The 25702-nt window shown below is 49.7% G+C and overlaps 2 protein-coding genes across 15 annotated transcripts in view; one reads left to right on the top strand and one right to left on the bottom strand.

Annotated features, from left to right (window-relative positions):
- The window catches only part of ANKS1A (ankyrin repeat and sterile alpha motif domain containing 1A), a 110670-nt gene extending 91350 nt beyond the window's left edge, over positions 1 to 19320 (bottom strand). For all 13 annotated transcript variants that reach the window (XR_012778513.1, XM_075521946.1, XM_075521948.1 and 10 more), the window contains exon 1: positions 19079 to 19320. Coding sequence is in view for 12 of the 13 variants with exons in the window: in XM_075521946.1 (XP_075378061.1) it covers positions 19079 to 19284 (206 nt within the window). In the remaining variant the exon portion in view is untranslated. The remainder of the gene's footprint in view (positions 1 to 19078) is intronic.
- Positions 19321 to 21420: 2100 nt separating this feature from the next.
- TAF11 (TATA-box binding protein associated factor 11) lies at positions 21421 to 24578 on the top strand. Of its 2 annotated transcripts, XM_075521782.1 has the most exons (5): positions 21421 to 21647; positions 21736 to 21875; positions 22225 to 22312; positions 22833 to 22929; positions 24071 to 24578. In XM_075521782.1, exons 1-5 carry the CDS (start codon positions 21450 to 21452, stop codon positions 24199 to 24201), a joined length of 654 nt encoding a protein of 217 aa, XP_075377897.1. In that variant the 5' UTR covers positions 21421 to 21449; the 3' UTR covers positions 24202 to 24578. The 2 variants fall into 2 exon arrangements, with proteins under 2 accessions (XP_075377897.1, XP_075377898.1); XM_075521783.1 differs by lacking the exon at positions 22225 to 22312 and having other exon boundaries at positions 21421 to 21875.
- The last annotated feature ends 1124 nt before the right edge of the window (positions 24579 to 25702 follow it).

Genomic DNA, 25702 nt, shown 5'->3' with positions numbered 1-25702 from the left:
AAATCCAAAGGCGCTCTTTTCAATGCACCAGAAGGACGAAGGCACATGCTTACCCTGTAGGAATCACAGGACTTCCAATTTACAGTTATGGCTAACATCACACTGAAGGCTCACTTTCCCTGTGGTAGAGTACTTTCCATATTGCTAAGCGTGCTAAACTGTGAGACCAAACATACAGGACAGACAGATTAAAAGACTTAATCCTATTGCACTAAATGAAATACGCACGGAAGGGACTTGTTAAGGGACATGTTAATACCTGCAAGCAAGATAGAGTGGATGGTAAGCACAACCGAAAAAGCAGCTCCTGGGGGACACTGATGCCATGTAAAGTCCGAGCAGCAAGACAAACCTTTGGCCATTTCACCTCCCGGTACACCTTCCCTTTCCTCTACAGCATCAGGACCAGAACAAGAAGCTTCAAGCCATTCTGTCTTGAAAGGCTCAGGGCTTATTCTTCAGCACTTGCCAATTATTTGGCAATACCAACTTTGCATGTGTGTGGCATAAGAGTTAGAGCTAAACACTAAGAGGATGAAGCCCAACCCCTTCCCTATATCCCACCAGATAAATTAGAGCCAAAGACAGTTTAACAAGGTAAATTTTCCTCAAAGTCATAGGATCATGAGCTCAAGTACATGACACCAGAGTGGATGGGGAAAAGTGGGGACCTTAACAAGGGCAGGATGTGTGACAATGACCCAGCTGACATGGCACACCACCACAACCCAGCCCGAGAGCTGCCAGAGCTCCAGCTCCATAATCAGGCACTTGCTCTCAAGGTACCCAGCAGCAAAGGCAGAGCTACTGACAAGGGATTCAGGTGAAAACACTCAGATTCAGTCTGACTTTCTGGCTGTCACACCGCAGCAGTCAGAGAGCGTGCCTGGCCCCCTGCACAGGCACAGTACGAGACCCCAAGCTCCCACCCCTCGAGCGCTTCCACTTTGCCAGCTCATTTTCAGTGTGAAGCAATAGCTACGAACAAGGATTGCTAACAGCTCCAGCCTCATTGCCCAACACGGACAGACAGTTCAGCCAGCATAAGGTTAACAGCGTGCTGTGAAAAAGCCAGCATTTCAACGAGCAGAGCAATACCATGCGGCAGCTGATCCTCTAATGGCCAAATTGTTCCTTCTCTTTATGAGCAGAGCAGAACCACTCGCTACCGAGATGCAATGACTGGCTAAGGAGGCAGCAGGAAACCTGCACGAGTTTTCAAAGTGACAGCAACCCTGTGAAGGGTCAGTTCAGGAACTGTAAGAGGCAAAAGGTAAGTTCATCTATTTCTCTCAAAACCAGCCTACCAACTCCCACTCCTCATTTCCAGGAGAAGGTTGTTTTGGGTTCGTGCAAGAACTACAACAGGAACACGTTTAACCTCTGGGCTTGCAGGCTCACGCCACAAAGGAACAAGATAGGGTTGGCAGCGCTAATAGAAAAGCATCCATCCAGGCTAAAATTCCCCACTAGGAAGAGGGCAGCCCTAGCCTTACAGATGGCTCCTGGCAGTGGAAATGCATTTCTTTAAACTTAATGTATGGTGGGGGGGTGACAGTGGGCTCCGTCACCTGCATTATGCAACGGGAGACAGAAAGGATGGGTCACGAGCGTATGTTACGCTACATCAAAGAATCCCTCCGAGCAGCAAGCAGAATAAATAGCTGCAGGAGAGGGGAAAAAAAAACAGGTCTGGTTTGAATGCATATGCTGCCCTTTATTCTTAAAAGCATTACAGACACACTCGCTCTGCAATCTGCTCCCATTACGGGAGCATTTCCAGCCGATTACATGCAACGGAGCAGAGTTCACATACAACACGGGCTCTACATGCTGGCACTGACTACAGGGGCCAGATCTAAACACAGCTTTTCTGAAAGAAGTGCAAAAAATTTCAATCACCAAGGCAGGGAAAGCCAAGCAGTGTCTCCAGGGGAGAGTGGCCAGGAGCTTTGGTTTCTGATGTGTACGGTGTCAGGAGCATCCCCCTCCCCACACATGGTCCAAGGGCAGCACGTTGGCAGGGGAAGAGGGGAAAATGGGAAGGTAACATCAAAACGGCATCACCCACAGGTCCTTCACATTTTCAGCTCCCAAACGCTACCATGCCTGACAATTTTGGCACTTAGCTCAACTGAAGACAAAACTCAGAAGGGATGAGGAGATTTCAGAAAGAAAGAAAAGGGAAAACGCTCACTGGAGTAATTTTAAAAAGAGAGTTTGCATTTAGCTTCTAGCGCATGTAACTGAATGCGAGATGCAGTCTCCACCAGTACCTTAATAACAGTGTTCTCGAACTGGAGTGCCTACATTTGTCAGGGAGCAAACCACGACCACCCAACATGCAGATGTAGGATTTTACATGAAGCACTGAAGTTGAAAGAGCTGCCTTACTTTTTCTAGGTGGGGAAACTGACCTCTAAGAAAGGACAGAAATTTGACAACATTTGCAAAATGCTTACAAACCTCTTAATGAGGTGTACTAAATACCAATTTTGCACTGCATTCTTCTCTTTTGCATCTGACTAGATGAGGTTTTGAGGAATATGAGCAAAAGGAAGCAAAACATTCCTGCAGAAATTCAATAAGCTGAGCAGCATTATGAATGTCATATAAAACAGCCTGGAGCTGACAATATCACAGAATTGCGAACTGGAACTAGCAGCACTGCTACGGTAAGCATTCCTCACTCTTCATTTGAAGCTACGCTCTACTGTTTCCACTGTACTGGAGAAGATGCAACTAAGTGGAAGAAAATGCAGTATTTAAAAAAAAAAAAAAAAGACTTAGATGCAGAGAAACTGAGCAGGACACATCTAGATGATGCAGGCTCCCAGGTTCTGCTGAAGCACAATTCCTTAGAAAGGCGCAAGACTTTCCCTTCACCTTCCCTCCATCCAGCACTTCCAGAGAAATGGAAGCAAGCTGCCTGGGAAACCACAAATTCCTAATCAAAAAACAGCAAGTAGCTCATGCTGCAGCGCTGAGCTGGCTACAGCTGGCAACCTCGCACTGTATTTTCCCTCCCCCTTTTCTTTTGTGAGACGATTTAACAAGCTACAGAATCCCAAGAGACATGACAATCTACCAACAGAAATAGAGCATCGTGTCTTGAACTGTACATGTCCATCTGCACTGTTCCCTTTTGACAGACACACAAAAGGTCTGAGTCTGGCGTAAAAATGTTGCCAAAAGGAGCTTGTGCAACAAAAATTCTGGCAGAGTGTACTTCATTCCCACTGCCTGTCACTCCCCCTGTGTGGGGGGAATTGATGCACCAATTAAGTGTTTTGGGGTGGCAGAAGATGTGTCTACTCTGCAAAACAGCTCCATGTTCATTGTCAGATGAAATCAACAGGATTAGAACAAGTCAAAGCTACTATTTTTTTCCAGCATCCACACTGATCTGATCCAATACGCATCTCAGTGGGAATTTGGGGTTTCTAGCAGGGAACCTTGCACCTAGAAGCATATAGGAAAGGTGATACCTTATGTAAACATGGACACCCTCCTCCTGGTTAAGTCTTAGATACGCTCTATACAGAGAAAATCAATACCCCCATCTCTCAGTGCCAAACAGACTGCTCAAAAGCCCTGCCCTCTCCCCGCTCCGGCCCACGGCAGCCAAGCTCAGATGCTCCATTTGGCCACCGTGCCCTCCAGCCTGGTAAAGCCATCTCCACTTCACGCCTTATCATCCTGAAACCATGCCAGCCTGCTCACTTCCACAGCAAAGCGGGTTCTTCCTTTTCAGACTGGTTGATGCCTAGAACTGATGCCCGAAACGCTGAACAACAACACTCGTTTCTGACCTGGAGTAGATGAGAAACAGGTAAATAGGCCAAGTAAAGCAGAGCCAGAGAAACAAAGATTCAGAGACTGAATTACCCCTTCCCTACATCAATTAAAAAGCAAATGCAATTATTGTGTACAAATAACTGCATCTAGAGTACATTTTTGCCTCAGGGAGACTAAAAAAAAAAAAAAAAAAAAGAGACAGGGGTTCACATAACATCCCATTTCCCTTGTGACATTGCCAAGATCAGTGACATGAGGGCTTTGAATTTATGCTGGCATTGACGTGCTTAATTGCTCAGACAGACGGGGAGAGGGCACCGCACATGCAGGGAGAGACCCCGCACGCCTTCGGGAGAGACTTGCAGGGTGCCAATCCCAGTGCATCAGGACAAGCAGGGAGAAATGTTAAGCTTAAGTAAAAAGGAAATTAGTCGCTCTGATACTGAAGACCGAATGCAATGGGATGGGAGAAGAGGCCCTCAAGGAAGGGAACACGGGACTGGAGAATTAACAGCCGTGACAAAGCTTCCACTTAAGCATTTGGAGCAGACTTTGCCCTTCAACACAACCCACATCAGCAGTCAAGCCGTTTCACCCACAAAGCTCAATTTAAACATGTATCAAATCTCAGTGCTCCGGCTTAATCAGAAGTCCCTGAAGGCTAAAGGAAGACACAGCCGAGCAAGAAATTAACTGGCAACAATGTGGGACACAAACAAGGCAACTACATACCACTGCGCTGACTCCAGATGAAATTCTTTCTTGATGAGCTTTTTAATGGATGCCCAAAGAGCAAGTAACAGGGAAACGAGAGAGCAAAGACAGTAAGGGTACGAAGGCAAACAGAAAAGTGACCCCGCGGTAGCTTGGATGGGAACGTTAAGGACACACCTGAGCAGTCATGTTCAAGAGCACTGTGATAAGCTCTTCCTCGTTCTTGGCATGCCTCAAGCAAACAGAGAAAGCATCAACTTAAGACAACAGTTCTTAAGAAAGGTTAAGAAAAGGAGGATGGAAATTAAAAAAAGACATCCTTTTACTCTAGAAGCATCTGTGAAATCCCGCCCATTGAAAAGCAGGCATGAGAGCGAATGGCCAAGGCAAGCAAATTATTTCCGGATCTGGAGATAGCTCCTGTAAAGTTGTCGTTACTTGTCTACGCTATCTGTAGAACAGAGATAAGGTTAGGAGCTGAAAAATATGAGCGTATAAGTCAGCCAGCCAAACCATACATACTAAATGCTAAGGTCCTTTCCCTGCTAACTGCTTGTGAAGAGCTGTGGGGAAGGCCAGAAGGGCAGGTACCGCTCCGCAGAGAGCTGGCAGAGACATCTGTAGACATCCCTAACACCGGTAAACTGAATAAATAATGGAACAGGCAGCAAAGAGAGCTCTTTCCTACACATTTCACCGTACACCTTAAGCTTCCAGTTCTGCTTTTATCCACCTGCCAGATCTGATTTTGCCCAAGACGACAAGCCAGCCTCAAACAGCTTTTTTTCCTCACCAGGAAAAAACACATTTTCTGTGGGGAACATAGACAACATAAGATAATATGTTTCAAACCCCTTAAAATATTTCTGCTCACTTATTTGAAAGCATACAAAAACAATTCTGGGCTTTTTCTCTGTTAAATACAGTTCTCCCAGCCAGGAGCTGCTTTTAGCGGCACAGCCTTCCCCAGCCTAACATTTTTAATGTACAGCAGGAATGTATATATGCAAGTCAGACTACTAAATTACAAACTTATGCAGGGATAAAACTCTCCATTACCTCAAACAATTTCAGGGTCATTGCAACTCTACCCCAGCAAATAATTATATCTCGGCTGTAACAACTTATAGCCATATAACTACCAGGATCCTAAGGCATTTCAGATGGCTTCAAAAGCTTACCCACCACTGACAGTGACAGCTTTTGAGATGGAAAGCACAAACTCCTTTTCTCAGACAGCAGCTCTGCACAGCTGACTTGGAGCAGCACTGAAGACCATTAAATTGTACCCAACTTTCCTGAGGAATTTAGAATAAAAAGCATAAGCCAAGCATGAGTGAGTTGTGGAGAAAACCAGAATCTTTCATTCCCTCAAACTGAGATAATGTCAGAGACCGAAAACTCAAGTCTTGTGAAGCAGTTAAGGTCAATGCACAAGAAAAAAAAACAGCTTACTATATATTTATGCACACAATTTAAATGTAACATTCAAAAGTTTACTTCAAGATTCAAATTTCTTGTATTTGTTAACGGCACCTCAAGAGCCGACATTCACCCCATTTATCTTTGCATCTGAAAAACTGGTTCCAGACGATGCCAACAAACAAGCCCGCAGCATCGCCCGCGCTGCACCGCCCGGTGCTTCTGGACATGGGAAACCATTAAAGCCTAACGAGAGTAGCTTGGGTTAGAAACACCGTGTTCACAAGGATGAAACACCGAGCACTATAATGGTGGCAAAAATAAAAGGAAGACCAAGGCAAACGGCGACTTGCCTCTCTTCTGAGTAATTTTGAAGTTGTACTTACAATCTATAGCATCTTCGGGCTCTCATTTCTAGGCTTGACAGGAAAGCAGGGCTGGACTCCTTACAGCAGCTCCCCCGCAGCCGAGCGGTTTCCAGCACTAACCTCACCACAGACACCGAACACCGTATTCGAATGACATCCTCCCAGTGGGATGATCAGAAGGACTGCAGTTTGGGGGTTTTTTTAACCAATTCTCTTCTTTTTAGGTCTTTATTTTCAGCAAAAAAGAATGTCAAGGACACATCCTTTTCGCTCTTTCTGTGAAATAAGTCCCCTTGAGGTTAAAGGAAATATTTCCAAAATGCCAAATCCAGCACTAATTATGCATGTCCTCCAAGTTCTCTGTATTTTCAGCTGTTTAACTCAATGGAGATGAGCCATAGGGGTTCAGACATATGGCTTCAGACTCCACCAGGCTGAAATGAGGCTGTAAAGAGAGCCCAACGTCACAAGGGGAACGCAAGTAATTTTAAATCACGCGAAGGTAGTTACTAACAACACTCCAAGACAACCAGAAGTCATCCACAGGGGATCACAGGATGAATTGAGGTCATTTAAATGTCTCTTACATGACAGCCAACACTTTATCAGACTTAACACTCTGCAGCAAGAAACTGTGGCTTGAAAAAACCCTGGAAAGAAGTACTAGCAAAAAACCCCAAGTCCACAGGACATATAGTCCCTTAAGTCATCTGATGGACTTCACAACCCTTGCAAAAGAACCCAGACCAGAATGCAAAGCTTTGAAGTCTCCAGAGTTCAAGGCTTTATCTTAATCCTGTTCCCACTTCCTAAAAAAAATTGTGCTGATTTTTGAAATTAAGAGTGGTAAGAAAGGGTCTGGGGAGCTCATCTGTATCATCGCACGGGGAGGCTTCAAACCTTACCAGGCACCAGGCTTCTTTAATCAGATTATATTTTATAACCAATTTACTTTGTGATGCCAAACTTGAAAGGATTTCTCATAGTGTCTTAATTAGGATGAGGCAAAAAGTCATTTCACCTAATTTCCAACCCACTTCAAGATTAGATTTGAAAGACCACCTATGACACCTTCAGCCTTGTTTGCCCTAAGAATCTGAAAAACAGCAGACAGTAGGATTAGATAGAAATCTAATGAGATAATGTATTTACATAATATTTATGCCACTCAATTTTAGACAAGGTTGTGTTCTTGCATCCTTAGGATGCGGCACTACAGACGCTTCCTTTTAGCTGGAAAAAGCTTGAGGTTTATTTTTAAATTTAATTTCCCTTTAAAAGAAACCAAGTGTTTAAATAACAAGGGAAGAGTGCTAATGTAACCTGGGTTTACCAAACCTAAACAACATGAAGTCAAGCTCCGACTTTCCTTAAGCTAAATAACACGCTCTCAGAGAGCCCAGTAAAAGCCTTGCGCACACACTCCTGTTTTAAAAGCAACTTTTTCCTGTAATTTTATTAACATCCTGCTAGTTTCAGGTGTATATACTGATTTTTATCTGAAACACTTAACAGCAATGCAAGGTAGGATACATCATCAAGAACGTACGTATACACGTGGTCTCAGCACATGGCATCTTAGGGTCTCCTAAAGATTTAAGCAGTTCACCTTTACTAACCATGGGGGAAAACAGCCACCTCAACCCCACTGTATGTACTAGTCTGCTACAACTCTTCGTTTAGGTAAAACCTACACAAATCTACACACTGCATAGATAAAAATAGTTTCAAATTCAAGCACCTTATCCAGCAGTCTGGGTGCTTTACAGGATTTCTTCCAGGATACAAACATTTACGAAAAACTCTGCCCTGGCACACGTTGTTATGGAGCATCCAGCTCCACATTCAGTTTGAGTTAAAGGGTAATCAAGAAAATTTAGCTCAGATATTCATCCAAACTTCTCAAAGGTTGTCTCCCAGTTCACGCAACAAAGAGATTCCCCGATAAACCTTGAACATTTCTCAATCAAGCCATGGTGATTCACTGCAGGACAGAAAGTAATTTTAAATTCAGGTTTAAAAATGCGCACTTGACATGATGAACACCCCGGTACTGAAGGGCATTAAAGCACTGCCTTACTTTAAGCAGGGCATTTCCCCATCCATGAGAGGGTGGCAGGCAAGTTCAGAAAGCAGTCCTTAAATAGGATATAAATAGCCCTGAGGACATAATCCAGGCTCTCCAGGTTTCACACAGAAAAGAGGGCACGTTCACACAGTCTAGCACCCATTTCCTTCCAAACGCAGCTCACATCTTCCTGCCCTCCGTCTTTAATTAAGCATTTTACCCCTCCATCAGGCTATCGAAGATCTTTCTTTTGCTGACAGCTACAGTCCCAGGTGGACTAACATTTCAATTTATGTTTTTCTCCCTTCTGCAGAGAGCAGCTGTATTAGCTTCTCCAGTCTGTTGCTATAGAAACAAATCAATCCTCAACAGTTTTATTTTTACCAGTTTCTGTGAAATAGGATTTATTTCATATCCATGACTAAGCTGAACTCCAGAGCGAGCTCTTTGGGCCAGGGACAGTGCCATCTCAGCACTGGACAAGACCTTGTACCCAGTGTCAGTGAGAAGAGGAAACGGGCATCATCTTTATTTAAATGCACCTTCCTCATTTCAAGAGGACACTTCACCTTGAAACGATTCCCATAGCCAGAGCATTACTGAGATGCAGCTGTATCCGTGGAGCGGAAGGGAGCAGAGGAGTGGATGGCACAGCCTGGAAGGCTACAGACGTGCTGGGAAAGCTCAGCAGAGCACCCAGCAGAAAGCTCACCCACCAGATGACGAGCACTCTCTAGAAAGGCAGAAGGATCGTCTTCATCGAGTCCCCACAAAGAGCTGCACACAGAGGCTGAATTCAGCTCAGTGTAAGCTCCTCATGAAAGGCGAAGGGCTCACATGGGAGTCGAGGCATTAACACATGTTATCTGCTGCTGGCCAGCGAAGCAGCCCCTCCGGGCACTACGATGGAAGGAGCCCAGCCTCCAGGAACTTGTCTTATCCTTGGCCAAGTACAGCTGGGAGGGGGCTTTCCCTTTGGGTCTGGGATGAACGCAGGTGTAATCTGTATGTATTACCTCTATTCTGTATCACATCCTTCACTCATTTTTTTTTTTTATATCCTGCTTGCTTTCCTTCAATCTCAGTAAAACAGTGCATTACATTAAAAAAAACCCCACTGGATGAACACTGTGTCTTGGCTCAGCTGCTCCTAATATATCAAACACTGTTTCATACATTCATCTTTAGGAAAGTTCAGTTCTCTGCCAAACAGCCTTAATCAGCCAGAGTAGCATAGGACCCACGTCACCAAGTTGAGCAGCTCCACTTCCATAAATACATGCTATTTAGGCAGTCCATACGCAGACACGAATTACTGCATGCAGAGAGCAGGAGCACGACAACTGCTCTCCAAGCAAAAGAGAAGGGGAGATCCTGCTCCTCCGTACTGTCACCTGCACATTTCTGCTATTTCCCTCCTATTGGGTCTAGGAACCGTGCAGCCTCACAAAACAAAAGTTTTCTGTTAGATCAGCCAGCTGGAGTGATTCACTCTGGCACAGCCACACAACAACTCGAATACCAGGGAAAGAAAATGGGGGAGGACAAGACCACCGCTCTCAGCAACTAACTGCTGGACAAGCTTAGTTGTAGCCTTCCAATTGCACTATTAAGTGCCAAAACACGTTTGTTAAACATTCGGTGTCCAGCTGAACTCGGCGTAGCTCCTGCCTTCGAAATGCAGAGCACTCTGGATGTACTCAAATCTGCAGTGACATTTCTTCAGTTTCGGGACTGCAGACAAAAGTAGAGGGGAACAAGGCTATGGAAATGTCAGTATGTCATTGCGCAAACATCCCATATTTGTTTACATGCATAGCTGTGGTTTTGGTCCTGAAATTCCTACACACAGCTCAATGGTAGGGTAATAAGTTGGGGTATACAGATCAAAAAGCCACGAGGGAATCTCACAAACGTCCACTCAAGTCTCACAAGCATCCGCTCCGCCATCAAGCTAAGGACAGAGAAATCCCCCTGCATGGACGTGCTGAATGCAGCTGCTAATTCCAGCATAATAAAGTGAGGCCTAAAGTCTTCAAGATGCAAATTGTAAGATGGCACCTGGCATTTTAACCAAACCATCAGCGCCTAGCTCAAACCGCTCCTGCGGGCACCCTGCACACAAACCACCTTCTCAGTCCTTGGGCTTCTTACAGCTGTTTAGGACAGTCCAGCCAGCTCTTGAGCCAGTCTTGTTCAGGGCATGGAAAATAAGTAAACCACATGTCATGGGTGCATTTCACTGTTCCTCCCACGATGGGGCAGAGCACAAATCTTATGTGAGCCCTGCGAATGCTAAGAGCTGTAAAACGATGCTCCTGGGAAGGAGTGTCACCTAGCAATTGGAAAATCCCCCTGGGAGCCCTGCCTCCTCGGCTCTGCTCCTGCCCCCAGCAATGCACGGGGATACTCCAACTATTTAAATCCTGGCATCTGTCAGCCTTGGTTCTGACATCCTCAGCATCCTCACCACAATCTGACCCATCTAACACTCCTCACCTAACATCCTGACCCACCTAACGCTCCTCACGCCACACCTCAGCCCACAGTAACTGCCTCATGGAGTATTTGAGGTAACCTGTATGAGCATACGGATATTTCCAAAACCTGTTTGGCACTTCAAAACACCCTGCTGAGAAACTCTCAAAGCAAAGTGAAAATTAAGCTAATGTCTTCTCACCCTCTGTCTGACAAACACGTTGGCACTCCCAAGAGAGCAAGTCCCAGGATACTGGAGGACTCGGCACCCGGGTAAAGATTGATGGGAAGTCAATAGCCAGAAGAATTCGCCCCAGCCTGGACACCCACCTATGTTACAGAGCCAGTCACAGAGGTTTTGAGTCACTGCCTACACAGTTAAGACACTATTACTCAGAGTTAACAGAGAGATTCCTATCCGACGTGCTGCGCTCGGAGCATTTTGCTCGAAGGCTGCGCCACTTCAGTCAATTCACGTCTGCTCCCAACTCCCTACCCGTTTAATTCAGCTCTTCCACACCCTCCACAGCACCGCTGCACCTCCCTCCAACTTCTAACCATCTTTTCTGCCAACCAAACCAGGCAGCGCCAGGTCGCTGCCCTCTGCGTGCATGGCATGGAAACCTCAGACTGCACACGGCGTGTCTGGAAGGAAGCAGGACAAAATTTTCCCAACGGAGTTTCAAAGAAAGGGGAGTCACCTACACAACACAATTTTCATGTGCACGCCAAGCAAGCCCTGGGTGCTACATAAAGGTCAAGTTCTCTACAGAGGAAGAGGCAGCATCTGCAGCTTAGGCGAGCAAAGCAGGGCACAGCTAACATGACTTCTCTGAGGTCCCACAGCAAGTTTACGGCACAAAAAACCCAGTCCTCCCCAGACACAACCCTAATCACAGAATCATGCTGACCAAGGCATGCAAATAAAACGTTCCAGAGCTGAATTAGAAGATCACACAGATACAAAACGCTTAAGAGCCACTGCCAATACTTGTAGCCTTGCTGAATTATTTAAAAAGTGCTTAGAAAACAATTCACAGAAAAAGAGCCGGTGCACACCTAATGCCTGTGGCACTAATACTCTTAGCAATACCAGCGTTCAGGTATCTAATTAAAGAGAGATCTGCCCTGCTTAGCTGTTTGCATGGTAGGGTGTGGAATAGAAGACACTTTAAAAGCGGGCGAGATTATTAATCACAGCACCAAGAAGAGTGAAAGACCCAGTCGTGATTTCTAACACAGCCCTGTTTTATGCAAACGCACCACGAGCGACTTCCTTTTTATGGGGGAAGGGAAAGAGAGGGAAATATTTTGTTTGCACCTTTACACAATCCTGGAAGCTTGGACCTTGGAGCCGAGCTGCTGTCCCCTGCCACTATCGCAGCCAAACACTGCAGGACTTGCCACTTAATCACAAGACCTGGCCACACATAGCACTATAACAATACACCTGTGAACGGACAGACACACTAACAGCCTTTTCTCTACTACGTATGGGGCAATTCCTCTTTTTCCTCCCAGTCAGCTGCACCGTCCGTGCGGGACCTCCCTTCCCAGTGGAAATGCAGCGGGCAGAAAGGCTGCAGCCAGACTCTCAGACCACTGGGAGAATGCGTAGCACCAACAAATAATCTCTTTAAATCATTCAGCTGCACAAGAACAAATCTGAAACCCCACTTTTTTTAAAACTAGAAATAATTTTTCTGACTCTAACCACGTTTGGACTATTTGAAGCTACTTTAAATGTTCAGCCATTGCACCATGTCATTTCCTAAACCAAACAAAATACTCACCAGTAATAACTGCTGCAAGTTGACTAGAACACTTGCTGTGGCTTCTGTGAAGCAACAACTGAACCCTTTCCCACAACAGATGTATACAAAAAAGTCCTAAGTCACAGCAGAAGTTTCTCCTTGATACACTTACAGAAGATTACATACACAATCTGGGGCTCAACACCAGCCTCAGTTTCCCCTCTCGTCGACAAGGATCCAGTCTTTTCACATCAATAGATGAAAATAAAAAGCTTTTTCTGCAGATTTGGCTTTAACACAATTCATCCCTTACTGCTACTGGCAAAACCTACTGAATGCAGCTTGATATTTCAGGCCACAGATTGCTTTGTTGCTTCCTGCCTTTAACTTCACAGTGAAGTAGAAAAAAAAAAAAATCCAAATTCTGCAGCCTCTGTGCCTAAAACCCAAGAAACTTCATGGATTCACAAAGCATTTGGGATTTCTGGACTTGCTTTTGCTTATAAGCATTAAGCTGTGTTTACATTAAGTTGATATTATCTCTAGATGCTCACTGATCCTCAAGAAATTCTTTTGCCCGTGCTATACGAGACAGCTTCTGAAAAATGGAGCAGCTAGGGTACGATCAAGGAGCGGAGATCTGCATCAGACTCCTGGACCCAGCTTTCAGCAGATTTCCAGGCCCTGAACAGATCCCAACGATCGCGTTACATGAGCAGATCCCGGAGGCTGCGTGGACGGCAGCACGAAGCCAAGCCTCCCCCCAAACCCTGGCAAGCCACCACCTCTTTGTAAGCCCCACCATCTGCTTCAGCAAAAGCCAGAAACCGATCTCCCTCTCCTCTGCTGCTTCTCATCCTCCCCATATCCTTCCTATTACCTCAACCTGCCGCTTGCGTTCCCTCATTCACATTAGCTTTCCACCGGGGTTTATTTTCCTGCCTAATATTTCTAGTGTTACACCGTGGCACGTTCACCCCCTAGGGAGAGACTTTATCTTTAATTCTATCTATGCATTTCCTTCTCGTGTGGCTTATCACAGTCTATCACATCTCGCTTCCTGCTTACCTGCAGAAATCGGTGATTTCGTTTGGAGTTTGTGCACGTCTCGCACCTAAAGGGCTCAGCTCAGTGATCTAAGCAGGAAGTATGAAAGCCTCAGACCTTGACAAAGTTCACATTTAAATTATAATAAACATGGTAGGCAGTTAAGTTTATGTGATAAAACAACATCTTCCACAGAATTTACTGCCAGGGGCATCTTCTATGACTTTATGGACCGGCATTTGCTCTCTTTGTTAAAAAAAAAAAAAAAAAAAAAGGCACAAAATTAGTGTCCCTGCTCAGACCAGTCCCCCAGCTCAACACAAATGCTTACCAGGTGTAATAATGGGAATGCAGCTTCCCACACCATGCCCACAAACACGCCTCTCTCTTCCAGGAAATGCCTGTTCTGTACCTAATTCAAAACTATATTTTTCAGATGTCTGAAACGCTGCAGAACTGCACAGAAAAAGCTGGGACCGGCACCTCAGAAGGGGAGATGGTCTTTTGAGAACAGGTAGTCCAAACAGTGAGACTTAAAAAAAAAAAAAAAAAAAAAGGAACTAAACACCGTGCTGACATCAAAGAGACCCGAAATCAGACGGAGGAAGGAACAAGGGAGCTGTGCCAGCCCAGCCGAGCATTTACGACTCTGCTCTTGGAACGAGCTTCGGGAGGTAGAGGACAGCTTAGCAGCTCCCTTATCAGGGGGTATCTTTAAATATGTGAGCAGCTTCAGCAGGACCAGGAATCAAAATCACTGCGCAAAAAGAGGAAGGCTGCCAGGAGTTGTTTGAGGAAGGGAAAACACGGAACGTACAGAACTGACCATGGACAGGCTTCTCCACCACAGCCGAGGGGGAAGAAAAGTTCCCATGTTCTAGCATTGGTAAAGGTAAAGCTTCCCACACCGCACACATCCCTAAAATTAATCTGTCTTTTCCTTACAGTTGATCTAGACCCCTACCCCACCAGCTTTGGCCATCCTCTCGTCTTGCAGGCTGACTGCCATTTTGCAAGGCAATGGCACGGGTGTCAGAGACGCTTTTCCCAGGTGCCCAACTAAGAAATCGTGTTTGGCTCTTATAAAAGGCACAAGGCCATTTTGCCAGAAGCTTGCAGCAGGACCCACTTCTGAGCAAGGATAAAAGCAGTCTTACCCCCTTGTCTAAATACTTCTGAATCTCAATGACAAAGCTTTGTAACCTAAATTCTCTCAGATACAGCTTTATCATACATACAAAAACTAAATCCCTGCTCCAGATACCTATTTTGTGATTTCTTTACCCACCAGCACTGAAGACATCCATTGTTTAAGCAGCTTTCCTGCCCTGCAGCGCCTTGATAAGAAGTTAGCCACCAACCAAAGCACCTTAGCATTCTCCCTCAACTTAATACTTCCATTAATGCTTCCACTTAATTGGCACCGTGACTTTCTCTGGGCACATGTCCAGTCCATATTTACTGTTTTTAATTTAGAAAATGCATCTAATCATCATTGGGGGTGGGGGGGTGTCAAGATACAGGAATAAGATTTAAGAGAAAACCTTTCAGCTTTAAAGTTATTCCAGAGTTGTTCTTGACCTGTTGCACACCTCAGGATGCCGTACTCCGGAGAAGGCAGGGGTTGGTGGGGCGGACACTGCGCAAACTCTTTTCTGTCACCTCTGCCCTTCCACCCTCCTCCCACAGCATCAGGTCCCTTTAATTTGCCAATCTTCGACCTTCCATGAAGTGTCGGGCAGACAAAACTTCATATTCCCTGTTTCCAAACCCTTGAAGTTATTTTTAAAGGAGTACAGAAAGGCAAAGTTAGCTGTAATTAAATACCATGCCTGCTGTGAAGAACTTATTGCAACATCCTCCCTGCCCCCGGGAAGCAGGGAAACCGCAGGCGAAGGTGTTCCGGAGGAATCACGCACATCAAGAGATGAGCAAAGAAGTCAGTAATCAGGCTTGGCACCAGGGGCAAGAGTTAATTCCACACTTTGCAGAATGAAAACAGACCACAACAGAGCCAGGGCGACAGACAGGCAGAAGACAACTGCCCAAATTTCTTCTCCAGTGCGCTAAGGCCACTTTGAAACTTAGTCCGGCTACTTTTTTTTTTTTTGGAAACTCAATCCCCAAAGTCCAACCTTATGCTGCTGTAGTAAGGGGACACGAAGGAGTATGTTTGCTACTGTAATAAACCTTTCAGCAGAGCTTGTACATCTTAGAGCCATCTCACAGCCACACCAGGACGCAAAGCAATCACTTAGACTGAGCCCAGGCTACAGAAAACAGTTTTGAACACTGCCCAGCTTGTCCCAGCTGCTCCCCAAACAATTGTCAGACTCTCCTTGCAGGTAAATTTAGCAGCTGTTTCTCATAAAAACCTCCTCACTATAAAACAAGCACAAGTCTCCTCACGTGGAGTCATTTAACCCAAAGTAAAAGCCCAACAAGTTGACAGAGCAGCAGAAACAATCAGAAAGCCTCTAAATAGCTAAAAGTCCATTTTCAATATCCAGCATGCATCATTCCCTGCAGCACCCAAGCCCTCGAACAATCCCCAGCTACCCCCTGGTACCCTTGAACAATTCCCCACACACCGTGGCCCCCTGAACTCCCACCCCACTGCCAGTTTTGCAAGAGGTGACTGCAGGCAAGAGCAGACTATCCTCACGGTCGCTGCCCGGCGTTTGTAACGCTGAGATCGAGGAAGACTGCAGCCACTGCTCGTACAAAGGTGGTACTGAGGCCACGATCCGCTCAGGTTTGCAATCACACTCAGGGCGAGCATCCACGTGGGGTGTGCATGCAAACTGTTGTAAATCCAGGGATGATGCTGCAGATTTCACGCAGCAAGTTAACGACGCGCTGCAATGACTCCCAACATGCTGGGAACACCAACACGCTTCCAGAGCAAGAACCACCATCATACGCGTGCAAAAAGCCTGACAGTAACTCAGCAGCAGAGAGAAAACGGTTCAGGGATCGGGAAGTTCGGTGGGAGAAATGGATCATTACAGTGTCAACTGACAGACATTTCAGACAGTCGAGTTAATGAACACAGAAGCTATGAACGACAGCTGTGACATCCACCATCCTTCAGATACGCGTCTACACACGAAACCACGTTTACATGTGAAAAATCACGCTAACTGATCAGACGTCAAACAGCCTGCCCATTCCACAAATCAGCTGGTATTGCAAGCCGTTGTCTTACCGGGGAAAAAAGGTTGCTGTTGTCACCACGCACTGTCGGAAAGTGCGGCGGAGCTGTTAGAACAAGAGGCTGATAACACTCATGGTGTGTATTTAACTCACTGACCCTCTCCACTTTATCTAAACACCCTGCAAGTACATTCATCTTCCAACGTAGACAAGCCTGAAGTGGTCAGAGCCATTTCCCACTCAAAACAAGGACTCAGAGCATTTAATATATTAAAAGAGAAGAATAAAGTTCTACCTGAGAGCAGATTTACATTTCAGAGAAGCAAACGTACACACCAGGAAAGCACAAGCTCTCCGTGTCAGCGGGTCTCTGCCATTCAGCTCAACGTGCGAGAGCAGAGTTCTGATAAGGTTATGTGAAAGGAAAAATGGATCAAATTTGGCCACAAACGGGCAAGTCATATCCTTCTTAATAGTCAGGCCGCACAGTGACAGTGTCACTCGGCGCTGGACTCAAATCTCCTCCCCCGTCCCAGTATAAACCAGTTGCTCAGGGAACAGGAACAGCAGCATTTCCAGCAGAGAAGCTGAAATGGCAAAATGATGCAACTCAAAAAATGCACCAGCAAGTGGTTTCCTCGGGAGATGCCAAAAAAAAGGGGAGAAGAAAAAACTAACAAAGGTCTAAGAGCTTCAAAACAGAGCAAATCACACAGCACGGTACTTTAAATGTTAAAGCAAATGACTCTGCCCTCCATCTGCTTGTGCAGCCCCCAGCACGGCCGACCCCCAAACCCCACCAGCCACCGCCGATTTGAGAACCATAGCAGAGGGGTGTTACTGCAAGCCACGAAGATTACTGAGGAAGGGCGAGCGTGCACGGAGCAAGAGCAGGGAGAGGACACCTTGCCAAACACCCGATTGCACATCTGTCCCAGTAAATTCATCCAGCAGCTCTCCTCACCGTGGGAACCTACGCACGTCCTGGCTTCAGAGTCAGCAGCCTCTGCTAGCACCCTGACCTGGCGTCCTCCTCCAAACGCATCACGTTTTCCCAGTTACACCAGTCTGCAGCTACCGAAGGTAACCAGCAGGCATCCACAACCCCGTAGCCTGCAGCAGTCCGAGCCCCGGGGGACATTTCACCGCGGGCAGCAGCCAGCCCTGGAAGCGCCCGCTCCAGACAGCCTCCTCTCCCCTCCCAGCCCGCCGGCCCCTGCCACTCCTCGCCTCAGGGCACGCGAGCCCAAGGGGCTCCACCGCTAGCCCCCTCCAGCACGGCCTCCTCACACCTCTGGTCCCACGGGCAGCACCAAACCCTCAGGGCTCCCCCAGCCCCATCCTCACCCACCCTGTGTGCCCCACATCCATCACAGCCCACTGTAACGTCTCAACCCATCCCCTCGGCCCCCCAGTTCCCACGCCATGTGCCTCCTCCTTTGGCCCACGCTGGCCCAGACCCCCAGGGGACTGGCCTCCCCAGCCCCTCCGCACTCGCAGCGCTGCAGCCCACATCCACATCCCCCAGGGCTCCAGCCCACACCACTGAGCCCTAGGGACCCACAACAGCCCCTTGTCCCACAGCCCTCTCACCCACACGCTCCGCCCCAAGAGCACATCCAAACCCCTACAGCTGCCTCCCTGCCCCTCATTCCTCCACAGCCCACAGCCCTGTGCCACAACCCCCAGCTCACGCCTTCTAGCCCCACACACCCACAGCTCCTGCCTCCTCCACCCCTATCAACATGGCTGCATACTCCCTACCTTCCCCACAGTTCTACAACAGCCCAAAAGCCCACATCTCCTACCTCACCCACAGCCCCCCCCAAAGCCCCACAGACACCCCCCCCCCCCCCCCTCCCCGGCTGCACGGCCCTACAGGTCCCCCAGCCCCACACACCCCCTCCCCTACCCGGTGCCCCTGAATCTCCCCAGGCCGTACACCCCTCTTCCAGCCCCATGGCCCTGCAGCACCCCATCCCCATACACCCCACTGCTCTAAATCCCCACAGACCTGGGCCCCAACCACACTCTCCCATCTCCCACCCCATGGCCCTGCAGCCTCTCGGTCCCCCTCCCCTATATATGTCCCTCCTATCCCACAACCCACCAGCCCCCCAAGCCCTCACAGCCTCCCCCTTACCAGGCCCGCAGCCCCCTCCCCACACCCCCTACCTCCTCCTCGGCCCTACAGCCCCTCCACAGCCCTGAGCCCCACTCCCCCAACCCCATACCCCCCCCCCCAACCCCTCAGCCCCGCAGGCCGCGCTCACCTGAGGAGACTGGACAGCGGGTGCCCCACACCGCCGCTCCCGCTGCCTCCTCCGCCGCCTCCCCCCCCGGAGCCGCCTCCTCCACCTCCTCCTCCCCCCCCGGAGCCACCGAAGCCGGAGCTGAGACGTTTCCCCGATAACAGCTTCTCCACGGCGGGCAGGTTCCCGGTACGGGCGGCCTCCAGCAGCTCCTGCTCCTTCCCCATGGCCCGGCCCGGCCGCCGCCGCCCGCCGCCGCCGCCTCCCGCCAAGCCACGCCCCCCGAGTGGCCTTCCGGGGCGGGGCCTGCGGGGAGGCGGGGTCCGCGGGGGGCGGAGCTTGCGGGCGGGGCCCCGCCCGCCTCCCCGCAAGCTCCGCCCCCCCGCTGGGTTATTCTTTCAAGGAACCCTTTTCTCCACCTTATTTTTTGGCTCGTTTGAGTTAATTTTATTCGTTGAACGCGTGAATAATATAAAAGCGGGATTCCGGCACGTGCTGCAGGGTGAAAGAGGCGGTTTTTGGTCAAATCCTATCTCCCAGGTTTCTATAAAACACCCATGGGCGTTAGCTCAGGGGCGTATACACAGGAGATCACGTATAAAAGCAGAACGTATATAAGGGAGAACGTATATCAAGAAGGAATATCTTTGCCAGGGTTTTCCCTCCGCGTATTTATTGGGAGGATGAATATTCACGGGTAATTTCGCAGCTGTTTTCCCACAGGGAAGCCTTCGGGGAGGCGCAGTGTTTTGCATTGCAGGCTGAGGATCAGCCTACACTGGGAAGTGAAACGGTTAGAAGCAGTTATCCGCTGTATAACGCTAGAAACCAGCATAAAAAATAATTCAAATGCAGCCAGATGGTTCATTTGAACATGATATTAACAGTATCAGCACTAACAGCCAGCGCTGCTCTCTCCCTCAAAGGGGAGTTGCACAGGTTGACTCAGGCAGTTTTCGATCCCCGCGCATGGGGAAGCTCGTCACAGCGCAATTCGCGCTTGAGGGAGGTGAAGGGAGCTCGTCCCCATCCCCTCTTGCGCCACACACGCATGGGAGACTCGCGGGAGATCACAGCCTCGGCATCCGGCTAAAGCACCACCGGCCTCACGCCGCTGAGCGTTCGTCTGGGTCTCCACACGCAGCATTACCTCCCTGCCGGGGAGCTCGGGACCACCGAACCGCAGAGAGGAGGAGGAGGATGCATAAAGGAGCTGATGGAAATGTCACGTATTTAGCACCTTTTGCCAAAGGCATTCCAGGACTTTGCATGCCGGAATGAATCCTGCAGTCCTGTGAAGCGGGTGAAGGTTGTCCCGCTTTACAGCGTAATGAACAAAGCAAGCAAGCAGCGGGTCAGGATCCGGAGGCCGAGGAGGGGCCGGGGCGGTCGGGGATGTGGGTGCCAGGGCTTCCCCACACCGTGCCGCAGCCCGAGCCTCGCTCCCTGCTGCCGGAGAGGGACCTGTTAGAAGGAAACATTGAAGATGGACCACGCCAGCCTGTCCAAACTGGCCCCAGCTCCCGAGACACAAAATCAGCGGGAAACCCGCCGTGACACCTCGAGGAGGTCTGGCTTGTTGGTAACTTCCATCAGGGCCCAGACTGAGCTGTGCACGCCCGCCCCGCCCCGCTGTAATGTCTGTCCTTTTTAATACCCACTTTTTTCTCTGTTTCTACACAAAAGACGCCCACAGCTGGAGGGGACCTGCCCGGTCCCCGGCCCCCGGCCTCCCTCCCCGCTGCAGCCACCAGCCCGGCTCCCCGCAGGGCCTCCCTCACCCTGCGCTCGCCCTGGATCTCCCCTCGTCCCGGCCACCCCCCCCCCGTGCCCCAGCACCGGCTCCAGCCATTCCCACCCAGCTCCCCCAGTCCCCCCGGCCCTTCCCACCCCAGCTCCCCCAGTCCCCCCGGCCCTTCCCACCCCAGTTCCCTCAGTCACCCCAGCCCTTCCCACCCCAGTCCCCCCAGTGCCCCCCAGCCCTTCCCACCCCAGTTCCCCCAGTCCCCCCAGCCCTCCCCACCCCTGTCCCCCCAGTTCCCGCAGTCCCCCCAGCCCTTCCCACCGCAGTTCCCCCAGCCCTTCCCACACCAGTCCTCCCAGTTCCCTCAGTTCCCCCAGCCCTTCCCACCCCAGTCCCCCCAGCCCTCCCAGTCCCCCCAGTCCACCCAGTTCCCCCAGTCCCCCCAGCCCTACCCCCCCAGTCCCCCCAGTCCCCCCAGTTCCCCCAGCCCTCCCCACCCCAGTCCCCCCCCAGCCCGGCCCCACGCCTCACCCGCAGCCGCAGGCCCGTTGCCCTGGCGACAGGCCCCGCCCCGCCGCCGGAAAGGCGCGGCCCTTCGCGGCAGCCGTAGCGCCGCGTCATCAGGCAGCGACGGCGCTGGGCGAAGCGATGGCGGATCCCGGCGAAGCGGGCCGGGAGGAGCTCGGGGCCGCCACCGACCAGGAGGCGCCGCCCGCGGCCTCGTCCCCCTCGGGGGATGGAGCGGCGGCCGCGGAGGAGCCGGCGGCCGCGGAGGCGGCAGGCGAGGGCGAGGCGGGAGAGGCTGGCGGGGACGGCGAGCCCAAGGCGGAGGCGCCGGACGGGGAGGTGAGGCCGGGCCGGGCCCGCTGTGAGGGGGGAGCGGGGCCCGGCCGGGCTCTGGGGCCGCCGAGCCGAGCGCTGCGCTCTCGCCCAGGTGAGGAGCGCGGAGGGGGAGGCGGCGGACGGGGAGGACCCCAGCCTGCAGCCGTCCGCGGCCAAGAAGGTGAAGCTGGAGCTGAAGGAGCGGAAGGAGAAGAAGCACAAAGTGGACGAGGACGAGATCCAGAAGATGCAGTGAGTGCCGGGGCGCCGGGCCGCGGCGCCTGGGGAGGCTGGTGCTCGGGCGGGCGCCGCGCCCCGCACGGGGTGCGCTGTTGGGAACCGCAATAATCGTTTAACCGGTTTATGAGCGCGTGGTTAACGATGTCTGTAGCTCCGTCCCAGATCCCTGCCCTCCCGAACGGGCCCAGCCGTTTTGCATTATAAACCTTAGCACCGCGGGAGCGCTGCCTTTCCCTTCCCGGCTCTGTTTTGTACTGCGGGAGGCTTGGGACAGTAGAAGGGCTTTGCAGGACTGTTGCAGTGGCCTGAAGAGCTTCAGACTTTTATTTTTGCTGTAAACGATCAATTCTCTCCACTGCAGAATACTGGTCTCTTCCTTTTCTGAAGAACAGTTGAATCGTTACGAGATGTATCGCCGGTCTGCTTTCCCCAAAGCTGCTATTAAACGGGTACGACTTCAACAGTGCTTTGCCACAGAAGGAGTCTGAGCAGAACAAGCAGGCTGAGCCTTACTAAGCCTGGCTGCGGTCACGCCTAGCCCTTGCACGAGACGAGCTGGCTCTGCAGTGCAGTGTGCCCTCCTCCAGCTGCGTCTCGGCCCCTGTGGCCGAGAGCGTTGCCCTCGGATCACCTTATCCCGTTAGGTTCTAGCTCAGTGCCCTCGCACGGCTTACGCGGTTTAAATAGGAGCTCATCTTAAATAATAGGGGCCTGGGGGGGCCGTGAGGCAACGGGGAAAAAGTAACTGCTGGTCCAGGGCCTGCAGCTGAATGAGGGGTCAGCTAAACCTTGACAGCCAGCGCGTGCCCAAAGCTATAGGACCGATTTCTAAAGACCAGTTATTCCTGTTCTATGCACTTCATTACCTGTTGGTTGATATTTGACAGGCTCAAACTGCTAAATACGAGTTAAACTGTTTCACCGTTGCTGTGTGTCCCTCGCTCAACTGACCGTCTCTCTCTCGTGCAGCTGATCCAGTCCATCACCGGCACCTCCGTCTCTCAGAACGTGGTTATCGCCATGTCTGGCATCTCCAAGGTCTTTGTTGGGGAGGTGGTGGAGGAAGGTGAGTGGCACATGTTGAGTAAAAAGTTAAAGATACGGGGGGAATTCATTGCTTAAAGCAGAGCAGAAGGATGTGGAACAAGACAGGACACGTTGTGGTTCCCAGTCTTGCTGTCTCGCCGGCCCCTCTGACCTTCCAGCAGCAGCAGAACGCTGCAGCTAAGGGCTAAGCCAAGAGGGGGGGGAAGCGTGATGTTACCCATAGTCCTCTAATCCGATCAGTATCACTGCCCGTGAGTCAGCAGAGGTTGGTGACCACCGACCTCCTGGTTGATCCTCTCTAGGGAGGATAAGGTAGAAGTTCTTGCCCTGTAAGTCGGCCTGTGAGCAGGCTGCAGTAAGGATCTCTTGTTAATACTGCCGTGGACAAATTCAGCCCAGAGAGAAACGAGTTATTTAAGCCTCTTAACCCGTAAGAGTCTTCCTTTGTGGGATGAGCCAAGATCTTTTTGGGACACCGGGTGGGAGGCTGACCCAGCCGCGTCCCTGCTCTGCTCGGGCTGGAGGAGGAGGTGATACTGGTTTTGATGCCAACCAGTTTGCATGGGATTGTCGCACAAAGCACGGCCTATGTGTGCCGGGATCACCATTACCGGGGTGATGCAGCTTTACCACTGCTGTCTCTGCAGCGCTGTGTTGCCTGAGGCGGTTTGGATAAGCAGCTTCACTGCTGTCGTTAATTGCTTCACATCATTAATTGCTTCGTGTCCTTGGCAGGAGGCGTGAATGATACTTACTGTAAATGATAGAAAAGAAACTGGCCCCTAAGTCCACTGTAGGTTGTGCCTTCCTGTCGCTGCTGTACACAACCACCCCAAAACACGCCACCCAGCCCAGGGGTGGCTTGAGAGCAGAAGGTTTAAGATCGTAAGTTCTTGCGTGACTGAAACCAGTGTATTCCAATAGTAGCTGGAGTGGCTTAAAAAGCAGTTCATTCTGGTCCGGTATCAATGCCCCCAGGAGTGACTTTTCTTTCAGCCAAAAAGAAGCACCCAAAGCTGCTTCATTCTTGTGTATTAACAAAATGTGAGCTGTAAACCCTGGATGAAAATGTTACCTGTTGCCTTTAATTTCTAAGCTCAAACAGCAAGAGATGGGCTAAGCTTAGCTGTCCTCACGTGAACTCCTTGGTTTTTGTTTAGCACTAGATGTGTGTGAGAAGTGGGGGGAGCTGCCACCCCTGCAGCCCAAACACATGCGAGAGGCGGTGAGGAGGCTCAAGTCACGAGGACAGATCCCCAATTCCAAATATAAGAAGATCATCTTCCACTGAAGGGTCCCAAGAGCAGCGAGAGAAGACAGAAGTTAAAACAAGCTTCCTGTTGCGAACCTCCCAACAGTTCCAGCAGAGCTACGAGACTGAAGCTCCTTCAGGAGCGTTGTGTGTAGGCTTAAGTGACTGCAGGGAGGCTCCCTGCTGTCACTGCTGAAGCCTGGCTTGTCACCCGAGCACTGTGCTGAAGCAGGCAGGAGCCAAATCCCTGACCTGGAGCCTTGGGCTCCTCTGCTTCAACAGAGCAGGGACAGGAGCATTCAAGGTCTTCAGTGTCTTCACCCACCAGGGTCATACAGATGTAGTGGTGTCTGTGTACAGAAGTGGTTTTTTTTGTACATTAAACTTGTTATCATATTCTTAGTCTTGTTGGGAATGGCTAATTGTGTAATGGTGTTTGTGATTCAAAGTAGGGGGAGTGCAATGTGATGATCTGTCTCAACCAACCCCGACATGTTCATGAAGCTTTGCCTTGCCTCGGGCATGTATTGTTCCATTAGCATAAGCGAGGGCACGCATGCTGAAAGCTGATGCTTCTCAGTCATCACTAACTTGGTTTTATGGAGCTGTCTAGAAAGCAGTGCAATCCGGAAGGTAAAGGGCGGAAAAAAAAAACCAACGCATGAGGCTGTAAGGAGGTTAACAAGTTTAATTTCTTTTCATGGTTCATAGAACCAATAAATGCATGAGTGGAAATATACTGCAACAAAGTTCCAATACTGCCTAAAACTCAAATTCAAGTTCAGACTTGCACATTACCCACCTGTACATACAGTAGTCCCCTGTGAGCACGCTTCTTCTAACTAAATGTTAAAGATGCTGAGGCCATGTGCTCTTCCTAGGGTAACCGTGGTGTAGTTACACAAAGGATTAAGTTGGCTCTCATCATAACATAGAAAGAGTCCTTACATAAAAGGCTCTACAAAGTAAACTTTGCTAATCGTCATCAACAGAGATAGGGGAGTTTGTGTCCTCCCACGCGTATGCCTTGTACCAAGGAAATAGATTTTGTTTTACAGTACTTTTTACTCGTACTTAAAACCAAAACAACAGAAGTGCTTTAATTCTTAAACAAAACCAGGTGACTCGAGTTGCTGGAGCCAGAGATTTGCTGTAAACAACTTGGCCCCAGCTCTGTTCAGTCTGCACACGGGGGAGGGAGCGGCAAGGAGTTGTGTGACGTGGCAGGTAGGCACCACGTCTGAGAAAACCCTTTGCACCCTACTCGTTTCCCAAGCTGGACGCCTACTCAAACAAAAAGTCATGAAAATTTGAAAGCAAAGAAAGAAACCTCCCCTTTTCAAGCAATTAGTGAATAAAAACTAAGAATACCATTGCATTCCACCAAGGCAAGCATTCTTATATTTCTTCCTTCACCCAGGAAGAGGGAGCAAGCACAGAAGCACGTAGGTTTGCCTAAACAAAGTTCAGCTTCTGCTTGTGTGGGCTTTGCGCAGTTCGTAATGGTACTTACAGTGAGCTGTTCGCAGATAGGTTTGTT

Source organism: Mycteria americana, chromosome 20 (assembly GCF_035582795.1).
Source record: "Mycteria americana isolate JAX WOST 10 ecotype Jacksonville Zoo and Gardens chromosome 20, USCA_MyAme_1.0, whole genome shotgun sequence".
Lineage (NCBI taxonomy): Eukaryota > Metazoa > Chordata > Aves > Ciconiiformes > Ciconiidae > Mycteria > Mycteria americana.
Note: the sequence above shows the minus strand (reverse complement) of the source record. Positions and strands in the feature narration are given on the sequence as shown.